The sequence below is a fragment of the Zingiber officinale genome, chromosome 9A (assembly GCF_018446385.1).
Source record: "Zingiber officinale cultivar Zhangliang chromosome 9A, Zo_v1.1, whole genome shotgun sequence".
Lineage (NCBI taxonomy): Eukaryota > Viridiplantae > Streptophyta > Magnoliopsida > Zingiberales > Zingiberaceae > Zingiber > Zingiber officinale.
Window position 1 is genome coordinate 122383702 of NC_056002.1, and position 12353 is coordinate 122396054.

The following is a 12353-nucleotide window of genomic DNA, read 5'->3' on the forward strand; positions in this document are numbered from 1 at the left end:
TCTCTAGAATATTACTAAAGCATTTCTAAATATTTATAAGCACTTTTAGAACTCCAAAACGATGGAATTTGGGGTATTACAATATTCCTATATATATGTTACTCTACTTATCTTATTGTGTTCATCTTGTGAGTAGCAAGTTTATATTTTTTTAGAGTTTAGGATTTAAATTTAAGATTTAAATTAAATATTTAAGCTAAATAAATTAAAAATAAAAAGTAAACATCGTGCTACAAGATATATAGGGTATGAAGACCCTGTGATGTCTGATTCCGGTGTCCGATCCAATGCGGAGCACCCAGAAACATGAGTCTAAGTCAGTTGCGGACGGAATTACACACGGAGAGTCTGATACCCTTCCTTCCTTGTATAAAACCTTCTTTGCTCTTTTCTTCCCGCTCTTTGTTCGTTGTTTCTAAAAGCGCCGCCAGCCTTTTCCTCCTGCCATATTCTTCGGCTGCGTCACCAGTTGATTTGATTAAGAAGCATAATTGTGGATTTAGGGTTCTGATTGACAGGACAGTTGCTCGTTCTCATCCCCTTATTTCTGTAAAAAGTTATGATCAAACATTTCCAGTCCTCAGCAACCAAAACTTGGCCAATACACTCACTTATACGCCAAACAGTTCCTTTGGTTTCTGTCCCTCGATGGAGTTATCAATCGGAAGCTGTGTTGTTAGCTGACGAAGGAGATATCTATGTAAGTCGTCCTGCCAAGTTTGATTCTTACGCTTATGCACGAGCATTTCAGGAATGCATCAACCAAGGGAACCACGTCAGGGGAAAAGCTGTTCATGGGCATTCCTTGAAGTCTGGGGACTGTTTGGACTTGTTCTGCCTTAACATCTTGCTTAACATGTATGCAAAATTTGATGTTGTTGATGAGTCATGCAAGCTGTTTGCAGAAATGCCAACGAGAAATATGGTTTCTTTTGTCACCTTAATTCAGGCTCTCACAAAGTGTGGCCGGCTTCTAGAAGCATCCCAGCTTTTTAGAAGGCTTCATAAAGAAGGCCACGAGCTTAACCAGTTTGTTTTCACAACAGTTCTAAAGCTCTCCGTTATCATGGAGTTGCCAGAATTTGGTTGGTGTGTGCATGCTTCCATTTCTAAACTTGGACATGAGTCCAATGCATATGTTGGTGCTGCTTTACTTGATACTTATTCATTTTCTGGTCATGTTTTTGATGCAAAGAAGGTGTTTGATGGAATAGTTGGAAAAGACATTGTTGCCTGGACGGGGATGATTTCTTGCTATGCTGATAATGCCTGTGCTGAGGATGCCTTGCAACTTTACTCTGGGATGATCATGGTCGGATTGAAACCAAACAACTTTACACTCACTAGTCTGATCAAAGCAGCCGCCTCTCTTTCATCAGTGGCATTGGGAAAGACCCTCCATGGCTATTCAATCAAAACTAGCTATACTTTGGATCCTTATGTTTGTGGTTCTCTGCTTGATATCTATGCCAAATATGGGGATATTGAGGATGCAAGGGCGGTCTTTGAGGCAGTTCCACAGAATGATGTAATTCTTTGGAGTTTTATGATTGCACGGTATGCACAAGCTGATCAAAATGAAGAGGCATTGTCACTTTTCAGGCAGATGATGCACGCCTCAATAGAGCCCAATGAATACAGTTTTTCTAGTGTTTTACAAGTATGTGCCAATATTAGAGGCTTGAATATGGGTAGGCAAATCCACAGTCATGTTGTTAAGATGGGTTTAGATTCAGAGTTTTTTGTTGTGAATGCTTTGATGAATGTTTATGCCAAATGTGGGAATTTGGAGGCTTCAATGGAGATCTTCTCTTGCTTGTCCAATGGGAATGATGTGAGTTGGAATACCCTTATTGTTGGTTATACTCAACAAGGCTTTGGGGAGGATGCACTAAGGCTCTTTTATCAGATGCATATTGCTCAAGTACCAAAAACACAAGTCACCTATTCTAGTGCACTTCAAGCTTGTGCAATTATAGCTTCTGTTGAGCAAGCTAGGCAGATCCATTCATTGATTTCAAAGACTAACCTTAGTGATGATGTTGTTGTTAGTAATTCTCTGATAGATTCATATGCCAAATGTGGGAACATTAAAGATGCCCGTAAAGTCTTTGATGCAATGATAGAACATGATTTGATTTCTTGGAATACCATGATCTGTGGATATGCAGCACATAGTCTTGGTAACGATGCTTTAAGCCTGTTCCATCAAATGAAGGAACACAATATTAAGCCCAACAGTGTGACTTTTGTAGGTGTCTTGTCCGCATGCAGTAATGTGGGTTTAGTGCACCATGGTTTAAATTATTTTAATTCTATGAGTGAGGAATATTGCATCAATCCTTCTATGGAGCATTATGCTTGCATGGTGAGGCTTTTAGGTCGTTCAGGTCTTTTGAATGATGCTATGGAATTTATCGACCAGATGCCTGTAGAACCTAATGTCATGGTCTGGCGTGCACTGCTAGGTGCTTGTTTGGTGCACAAGAATATCCATTTAGGGAGCCTATGTGCAGAAAAGGTGCTTGAGATCGATCCTCAGGATGAGACAACATATGTCTTGATGTCAAACTTGTATGCTTCAGGAAGAAGTTGGGAACATGTAGCCCTTGTCAGGAAATCCATGAGAGCTAAAGGAGTAAAGAAGGAACCTGGTTGTAGTTGGATTGAGATTCAAAGTGAAATTCATTCTTTTTGTATGGGAGACAACTCACACCCTGATACAAGGTTGATCCATGCAATGCTAGAATGGCTAAATGTTAAAGTTAACAGAGCTGGATATATTTCCAATGTTAATGTGGTCTTGCATGATATTGATGATGATCAAAAGGAACGTTTGGTGTGGGTGCATAGTGAGAGGTTAGCCTTGGCTTTTGGGCTCATAAAATTGCGACCAGGAAGCCGAATTTGTATAATTAAGAACCTGCGGTTTTGCCAAGATTGTCATGCTGTTTTCAAAGAAATATCTAAAATTATTCAGCGCCAAATCACTGTAAGAGATATCAACCGCTTTCATCATTTTGAGGATGGAATTTGCTCCTGTGGTGATTATTGGTGATGCTTTATTAATTTATTTTCTCCGAGGATATTAGCAGTTGCAGATGAGAATATGAAAACTTAGTATGGTATGGATAATTATGGCTGCCCATCAAAGGAGGAGTAACATGATAAGGGTGTAAAGTACACCTTTGTGCTAGCTTTGGTGCTTGCAACACAGATACCTGTCAGAAGATATTCTCTTGATTATACGCTGTAAGCAAAATGCACAAAGCAGTTGTTAATTCACATTCATTCTTACTTCGAGTTCAATCAGTGTTACCTTTTTTATTAACAAAAGATGTTGATATTTAATGTCTTTTGTCTGCTTGGTAGGTCCAAATATCAACCATCAAATGAAATTCTGTTCTTTGTTCATGGAGGATTTCGGGAGACTTCAGGTAAAACCAATTTAAACTTTCTATCACTTGATTTGTATGTCCTTTTACCTCACCCATAAATTTATTGTGTCCTAGCATCTGTTTTCAAAATACAAATTCTATTGATGGGTCCTCCATAGGATTTCCTATGGATGGACCCATTTCAGTCGTTAGATTAGGACAAGTTTGATTTCAGCCATTGATGGCCGCTTTACCATCAATGGCAGAGATAAAACCCATCTCGGATCCTCCATAGGAATTCTTATGAAGGTCTCTTCCATATGATTAGTGTTCGTGTTTGCATGTGTTTCTGTGCGAAAAGTCAACATTGATCATCTCTGGTTTCAACTCTTCTCATATTCTTTCCTTAAAATGTAACATGAAGAAACACTCATCACGATAAGCAAGGATATCATGCAAGGCTTCTTGGTAACAAGGCCATAAAATATGCTTCCTCTTCAAAAAGTTCTCTATTTATTGCAATTGATACATGTCTTCATCATTCTGTTCAATAACTAAAGCTTTACGACAGATGCCTGTCCAATTTAATGTATAAATATTCTGTTTGCCATTTTACTTGTGCACCAAAGAGCCAGTAGCAAATTTGTTATCTGGGTTCTTTAGCATTGTATTTGTATATGGTTCCTGTTCTTTCACCGTTATAAATGGTCGGTATTTGTGTTCTTGGACCTTCTATTTGAATCTTCATCAGCACTCTTGCTGAAGTCCAAAAGTCACAATCCATTTTTTAATGTATCTCTCTTTGTTCTCTCCTCAAAGCCTGTTCAATGCCAAAGTCTCTAAAGCGTATTATTTCAGAGCATCTTCCTTATTTTCTGTAGAATACATTTAAGCGAATCAACTGATAATTTGTTCCATGACCTAACTTCTATTCTTAATATCTGAGTTTTTTCAGAGACTTGCATTTGTTGCTAAATGCAGATTTATTTGCATTCTTTCTGGCTCTTCCTAGTATTTTGGCAAGTTATTATCAGCACTAGTATGAAATGAAGTTCAGCATTCTCCTTTACATGAACAAAAACCATAGTTTAAAAGATAGCCTAGATAGTTGCCTAGGCGGCTTTGCAAAGGGACCATTTCGCCTAATGGTTACATGACTCCTATTGGGCAACCTTTTTAGAAAGTGGCCCAAGTGAACTGCCTAGATGACAAGTCTAAGAAAGAAAATAGTCTTTTTATGAGTTGGTTCATTTGACATTATCTTATCTATATTTTCTTATTGTAGTACATTATTAATTGTAAACTATAAGTATTTTCTTACAATTTAGATTTTATACTTTGTTTTTACTTTTATTTTCTTAGTTGAAATGTAAAATATGCAATGTTTCATTGGTCTTGTGTTTAATATTTACTTATCCATTATAACTTTTATTTGTGATTGATTAATATATAATTGTGTTATATATATACATACATCAATATTAGTTGTTTGTAATTTAATTTGCTTCTCTTTCTTGATTTAATATTATTTTAATGTTGACGGCCTACACCCCATTAGGGGTGGGCATGGGTAAGCATGGTTTGGTTTTTCAAAAAAACTTCATCTGATTTGATTTGGATTTTAAAACAAAATGCCCCCATTTTGGATTTTTTTTTTCTAGTTTCATTATAATTTCATGAAAGTAAAATATAAAGTGTGATGTGCAAAGAATCAAACTATACAAAAACTTTTGATAGAAGGATCATTAAAAAAAATAAAAGAAAGCTATAATTCTTAGAAACGATACAACAAATGTGCAGTTGAATGCCAAACTTGCAAATTTAAAATAACTATTCAGTAACTCCATTAGAACTATGTGCATATAAGAAAAACAAATATCACAATACTTATTATGATTAAGATGCAAACTATCACTACTAATGATAAATAAAGTCATCAGAAATTCTTCTCATGAAATATCAAGTGTCACACGTTGCTAAACGAGAGCATCAATAATGAGTAATGATCATTATAACGATCACAGATCCTAACTATCCTAAACAAAGGTGTTAAGATGAACACCAAATGAGACACTGTAAATGGAATGAATGTTGAGGAGTAGATTCATGTTGTTGACATGAACAAAGGGACAATAGAAGGGTGGGTAAGGCCAACAATAATCTCGTGCAATCATAGACTACAGAAGGGATGCTGAAAGAGATGATAAGGGGTAGATACAAGCAAGGATCTCATGAGATCGTGGAAGAGAGAAGGGTTGCTCGATGGACGGCAAACATAGAAGGATGCAAAGTTGTAAACATGGAAGGAGAAGAAACACACAAGAGAGTGGTGGGTGATGAAACGAAGCAGTTGATCTTGTGCGATTATTGAATGGTGGAAGGTAAAAGAGAAAGTCAAAAGTCAAAAGAAGATAAGCAAGTCATGGCTACACAACTCTTCTAAATTTAGCTAGGTTATTCAACGTTCAACAACAATTAGATATATAATTGATATTTGATAGCATATAATTATTAAATCATTGTTATTAATTAATTATATGAGATATAATTTAGTTTATATATATGCATTTTATAATAGCCTTTAATTTGAATTTTATATATAAACCTAAAAATATAATCTACCCAAAATTCAAAAAACTCTGGATTTTTTGGATTTGATTTGGCCCTTGCCTACTGCTTACGGCCTTAATACCGTACTTAAAACTATAATAGTCTTTAACCACTGAAGCTTATTGATCTAGCTATATTATCCTCGGAGATTGATATGTAGAAGGACTATTGTTTGATTAGTATGTAAATTAGCACAAATGGACATGTTAACTTTCCTACAACACCTATTTAGTGATGCACCATTAACAGAAATCACTGTCAACTTTAATATCTGCTAGGACCTCTTTTTGTTCTTTTGACAATTCTTTGTGCGATATGAATGCAGAATTTGTGCCACCTACTCTGATCGAGATACTTGCAATGTCACCATGATGGTCCCATGAACTACTTTTGCTGCCAAATTAGCCGCTTTACAGTGTGCCTATGCAGTGCTTAAGACTTGAAGGGAGAAATTATTGCTTATGCACATTCTAATCCTCGTATTTTGCCCACAGAAGTCATCATCAAGCTTTGTTTCACAGGAAAAGCAACTATCAAGCTTTGATTCACTTCGAATAATTATTGTTGCTTCAGTCATGATTCAATGCACCCCAACTGGGTATCTATAGTTGCAATAGCTGTTTCTGTTCATCCATCCTGCAACATTTTGGTTAGAGAAGCAAGCCATATGAAGAATCCAGTCACGAAGATAAACAAGGTGATTGCTTGCCCGCAAAGCACATTGCTTAGTAATCACTCAAAAGCATGCCGTTGAGTCTTCAGGAGCATCTCCAAGCAGCCTGACCCCTCGAAAGCTCAAATGTTTATGTCCTATCTACAAGGTCTATTCGTAGATTCATGCATCTCAAACTAGTTTCTGAGCTCATTGAGGACATTTGCAACTATGAGGACCTACCACCTCAATCATTGACAGAATCTGTAGTGTCTAGAAATCACAATCAAATGTTATAAGCTCTTGGTGCTGCCTTTCTTCTACTATGGACATCTGCTAACAGTAAGTTGATACGGCCAGACTTGTGTGTTTTTGACATTGACGATTCGCCCAACGATCGTGGGCCAATTGGTAGCTAGATGTCCCAATGAATGGAGAACTCATTAAGATAAGATTGACAATCTGTGGATTGCACATTAATGAACAAGTAATACCCAACTGAAATGTGAGTGATTATCTTAATCTATTTACGAACTGATACATCTTCATGTTTCTTTTCAGGTATATATATATATATATATATATATATATATATATATATATATATATAAAATTGAAATGGGGGATTCAAATGGAGATGGAAGACAGAGGAAACACGAGGCATGTGGGAATCAGGCATCCATCTGTTTCAAGGACAGCCCATGCCTGCATGAGGACATGGTGCCATTAAATCTATTGTCACCCTCCTCTCCCTCGACAGGGTCACGTCCTGCACCATGCAGCCATGCTCCACAACAAAATTTCTATCTATTAAAGAAACGCATCCCTTGAAGAAGAGATCAGCAAGGTATTTCTGATGGGAGATCTTCCAGTTATTTGGTCGCAAGCAACGGTTGGTCCTCTAACTTAAACACGAACCTGATCGAGAACGCTCTCATGGTGGAATTAATCAATGCATGGATGCCAACATATGGGGCCGGGTTGGTGTCGATCTTATCTTTTTGGCTTCCAAAGTAACAGGACGAGCCATGTATGAACTGATTCCTACCGTCTATTACCTGTAGCCTCGACAAGCCTTGTCTTTGGCATCATTTGCTGCTCGCTGGCAATTTCCATGGCCGTGCTCCTGCCGTAGCTGACAACTTTACTCAGGACAAGCGAAAGCATGACATTTCTTGTTGGGTTAGATCCCTTTGACATCACTTATTAGAGTCAAGATTTAGCATCATCTGCTTGCTCCAACATTATAAAGAAATCAATCGATCATGGGTAGGATATTGTAGAATTTCACCCCTAATCAAATAAGATACATGTTATTCCTCGTGCTGAATTGTCGAAATAGATTAACACTTGGATATGTCTAAAATGTAAACATCACCCTACTAATGAGAATTTTGTTTTTTTTAGAAGTCACACTTGATAGCACATTTTTAACACACTAAGATAAACTCGAAATATAGTAGTGAGGGACGCAAGGTTTACTCATTGAGGAGGACGAAGACTATAAGATATCTATATACACCTTCATATCAAAAATAACTTGATTGATTCAATGACTCGAATAAATAAATTTTTTTTAAACACACAAATCATTTGAGTTGAAGGTTTTAGAATAGACGAGTCCAATCACTACTTAAGATCTTTTAACTCGAGAAGAAGAAAAAAAGAAGTGTCCCTTAAACATATGCTCCTCAATCTCGAATATGACTAGTCGACGCCACTTAATCAGCTATCGACTTTTGGCGTGAAAGCGACGGTGAAAGCATCACCCATAATCTCAAAAAAACTAAGGTCAAAACAAACAATTGAATGCGCTGTGGAAATCGTTGGACTATTTGCATGGCCGCATGCTCGTCGGCAACTCAATAATTCATTCATTTGAATTACTAGTTGCTTTCAAACAAAAGACAAGAGTCTCACTGGTTCAATCCTCATCCCACACACAATGGCCTGCTCTGCTAAGGTTAAAAAGTATTGGAGAGTGAGCACCACTGCAAATTTCTTTTTCAGCTCTTACACAACTTTTGAACACAGTAGAAGAATCAAAGCCTCACTCCAATCAAATTAAAATATACGCTCAGAGTCAAAGATGACAAATCTCTTCCTTTCCTCCACTCCCTCGTTTGTCCTTCCATCCCTCTTCAATGTTTCAGTACGGATTTGTAGTTCTTCTTGTTGGTGGCCATGGCCTCCTCCCTCCGGAACCCTGTCACTAAATAAGCACAGACAACGTTTATCGAGTGCATGGAAATGATAATCAGTACAAGGCCAATACACTTCTCTCTCACCAGTGTTGTGCAGGTACTCCATTAATTATTTACTGGAAGTGGCAATTGTTCAGAAACCCTACTTGATCGAGGAACCCTTGTCTCGGTGCACCCATTTGCAGTGGACTGCCATTGGCATCCTAAAAATAGATGTTGACCATTTTGGTTTTAGTTCTCGAGATGGAGTTTATATTCTGTGCACATATCAAACCTGAGAGAAGCTTGTGTGAGCTCCAGTTGCATGGCCCATCAGTTGGTAGTCGGTGAACGCTTCATTCGCATAAGCTTTGGCCTGAGGTTGAAGGGGATTACTTAGCTCCATACAAGGCTGCGGCTGCTGTACTATGCCTCTTATCAGTTTCTGAGAGTTGGATACGTTTTTAAAACATTAGTTATGTCTGCCTCTGTATATATGCAGCTAAACAAGAATGTGAGATTACCTGCTGTTGATCGATGCAATCAACAAGGTCCGCATTGAAGTCGTATAACACAGGACTCAAGGATGCAATCTTCATGGAGAGAAACTGAGGAACAAACTTAGAAGATTACTGCTGGACAAAAGAGGAACTCAAAATAGTTTGTTGGTTCATTGAATACCTCGACTTGATTTTGCAGGGACTGCACATAGTTAATTATCTCATCCAGCATTAGTGCTTTTCCTGTTACCTTGTCACAGCCAGGAACAAGGCCTTGCAGCATCTTCATCCTTTCACTGATCTTCTCCCTTCTCACCTGGAACCATGAGACACAAGTATTTAGTAAAATAAATTGAGATATGCAGCTGGATTAGTTTTTGATATTATTTCAGCTCCTCACCCTCTCCGCGAGACTGTGGCTATCTGTTGCCTGGCCTCTCTTTGCTCTCACATATCCATCTGAGTTTGAGCTCTGTTTCTTTTCCTCTGTTTTCTTTGCAACTCTCTTCTGCTTCTTGCTCTTGCCTTCCTTGGTAGATTCCTACATAAAAAAAAAAAAAGTAAAGAAAAGAAAAGAAAAGTCCTTCGATTATTCACACACAAAAAGAGAGCATACAGCTTGACGGAATTCTCTAACCATGCATTGAGTTGACACAGTGCTCAAATTGGTCTCATCTGATCTGCTCTTTCTTTTGTTCTCCGTGGTAGCCGAGGCTTCTTGATTTGTAATCACAGAACAGACCAAGTAGCCATCAAATGAAGCCGCAGCGACATTTTCGTCAACAATGGCAGAGCTACTGGCGTCGTCAAGCGACGAGAAGAGGAAACTGGGGAAGCAAGAGGAGTCCAACAGGAAACCATTAGACAGAGGTTGTCCTTGACATGCCATTAGACCAGAGGAACCGAAGGAGGAGATGAGCAGCGGGTGTGTGGCAGTCTTTGTGTTCGGCTGGCTGGCTATAAATAGAGCTAAAAGCCGCGCATTGAGAGATGTATTCGCTACAATTAGTGCGTTAATTAATGAAAGGTCTGATGGAGGATTGATGGTAATGGGAAGGGATGCAGGAATGGCATAATGGAGCAGTTGACCCAACTCCAAACAAGAAAGGAATGGGGTATGGCAAAGGACTCGGAGTTCGCTTTCAAGCCTGTCTCGGATTTCGTCGCAGTACAAGGTGGGGGAGAGAGCTTGGTTAGGTGCTCAGGATGAAGAGAGAAACACGTGGCAAAAGGCGAAAGTTTTCGTTCCCCGCCCTTCCAGTCCATCCCAGAATCAATACCAACAAAGTAAATCATGATGGCTGAAGAAACGAGTGGATGAAAGATGAGTTACAAGAATTTACCTTCCGTCATCCTCAAAATTCAACCCCTTGATCTTAATTTTAATCTTAAGTGGTAAATCACCTCCGTGGGGCGGATGAAGAGAGAGAAACGAGAGAGAGAGAGACACGCGGGGCTTCGTGGTCGGGTGCCGACGTCGTTCTCGGCGCAGTTCAACATGACCCACACTTGGGTTAGGATTCGAGATTTCACATTTAACCGATCGGACCAGACCGACTGAATGAATCAAATGAATTTGGAACCCGACTTAGTGACAATAACAGTCTTACATAAACCACCTGCACAGTTGATAGGGACAATTCCAATCCATTAACGTTCTCATGTATCAAAATATTGGTAGAACCCGGTTGATTTTGAATTGGTGAATCATATGATTCGACGATTCAAATATATCGACTCTAAGTGCCATTCAACCGGGCTCACTCTACTTTTTTTTTTTTGTCTGGTCAATTGATTGAATCGCATTATTATTTAAAAAGAATGTATTTTAATCATTTAAGAAGAATACATTTTTAATAGTCTACTTACCATCAATTTTTTTAAAAAAAATGTCGCTTACTGGTTTCAGCATTTTTTAAAATAGAAAAAACGTAAGATATATGTGAGGTTATTTTAAATTGCACAAAATTATCCAGAGGTTTAGAAATAAATTTAAAAACTTTAAAAGACAATAAATAAATAAATTATTTAGCATTATATTAATTTATATCTATTAATTCAATGTTCTAAGTTAATCATCCATTAAAAAAAATTCATCGTTAATTTATCGAAACTAAAATCTGATTCTTAGATGTTTGAAAAAGTAAGAAAACATCCTTTACCATCAGAGAAGATATCCAACAAGATAATAGTATTTAAATTTAAAAAATAATAGTATTTTCTTTCATCTGGTCAGTTCTTACCTTTGCCATTCTAACATATCTACCATTTTCATATATTCTGAATTTATTTCTCAAATTTATTTTATGTATGTTATTGTTGTCCGATAGTTTTAGATATCCATTTGAGTACTTTATATTACATTTACAAAACAATATCATTTTTTTCATCCAATAAAAATGATCTTACATGTAACTAATAGATTTGATATGATTAATTTTTTTTTAGTAATCTAGATATTAACGCTTGCGGTCCAATTAATGCTGACGCTTGCGGTCCAATTAATGCTAGATGTGGATCAAAGAAATCCGATAGTACAAGTGGATAGTTGAGATCTTATAATATGTAAATGTATTATTGTTGTCGAGTAATAAAAAAATATCGAATCTACAAGAATAATAGAGTAAGTAATGGTTAATGATAATAATAAATAATAATCTTGAATTGATTTAAATTAATCAAGATTTATTATATTTGTCACTATAAAAAAAAGATTGACATAGTAACAAAAGATAATATTTTAAAATTTATTATATTCATTGCTACGTGATACGGTGTGTTGTGGGTGACCCCGAAGATAGTGTGAAGTCGATAGTTAAAATGATATGACAATCAAAGTCAAGGGGAGGTGATAGTCAAAATTAAGAGGAGGTGACAGTCAAGTTTAAGGTGAGGTGATAGTCAAAGTTAAGAAGGTAGTTAGGGTGTACGTAGCCGAACGAACCACCTCCGATGAGCTTATGGGATTCAACTCCTCACTCCTCATGGGCAAGACTCCTAGTATAAATCCGGGTGACCCTAGAGCCCATCG

At 37.4% G+C, this 12353-nt stretch overlaps 2 protein-coding genes across 2 annotated transcripts; one reads left to right on the plus strand and one right to left on the minus strand.

Annotated features, from left to right (window-relative positions):
• The first annotated feature begins 280 nt into the window (after window positions 1–280).
• LOC122021311 (putative pentatricopeptide repeat-containing protein At5g13230, mitochondrial) lies at window positions 281–7217 on the plus strand. Its single transcript, XM_042579425.1, has 3 exons — window positions 281–3252; window positions 3373–3437; window positions 6313–7217. The coding sequence occupies exon 1, from the start codon at window positions 560–562 to the stop codon at window positions 3056–3058; it is 2499 nt and encodes an 832-aa protein (XP_042435359.1). The 5' UTR covers window positions 281–559; the 3' UTR covers window positions 3059–3252; window positions 3373–3437; window positions 6313–7217.
• Window positions 7218–8611: 1394 nt separating this feature from the next.
• Window positions 8612–10508, minus strand: LOC122020468 (transcription factor bHLH137-like). Its single transcript, XM_042578413.1, has 7 exons — window positions 9939–10508; window positions 9723–9863; window positions 9504–9638; window positions 9347–9430; window positions 9118–9267; window positions 8928–9046; window positions 8612–8851 (listed from the first exon to the last, which is right to left on the minus strand). The coding sequence occupies exons 1-6, from the start codon at window positions 10209–10211 to the stop codon at window positions 8957–8959; spliced, it is 873 nt and encodes a 290-aa protein (XP_042434347.1). The 5' UTR covers window positions 10212–10508; the 3' UTR covers window positions 8612–8851; window positions 8928–8956.
• Window positions 10509–12353: the final 1845 nt, after the last annotated feature.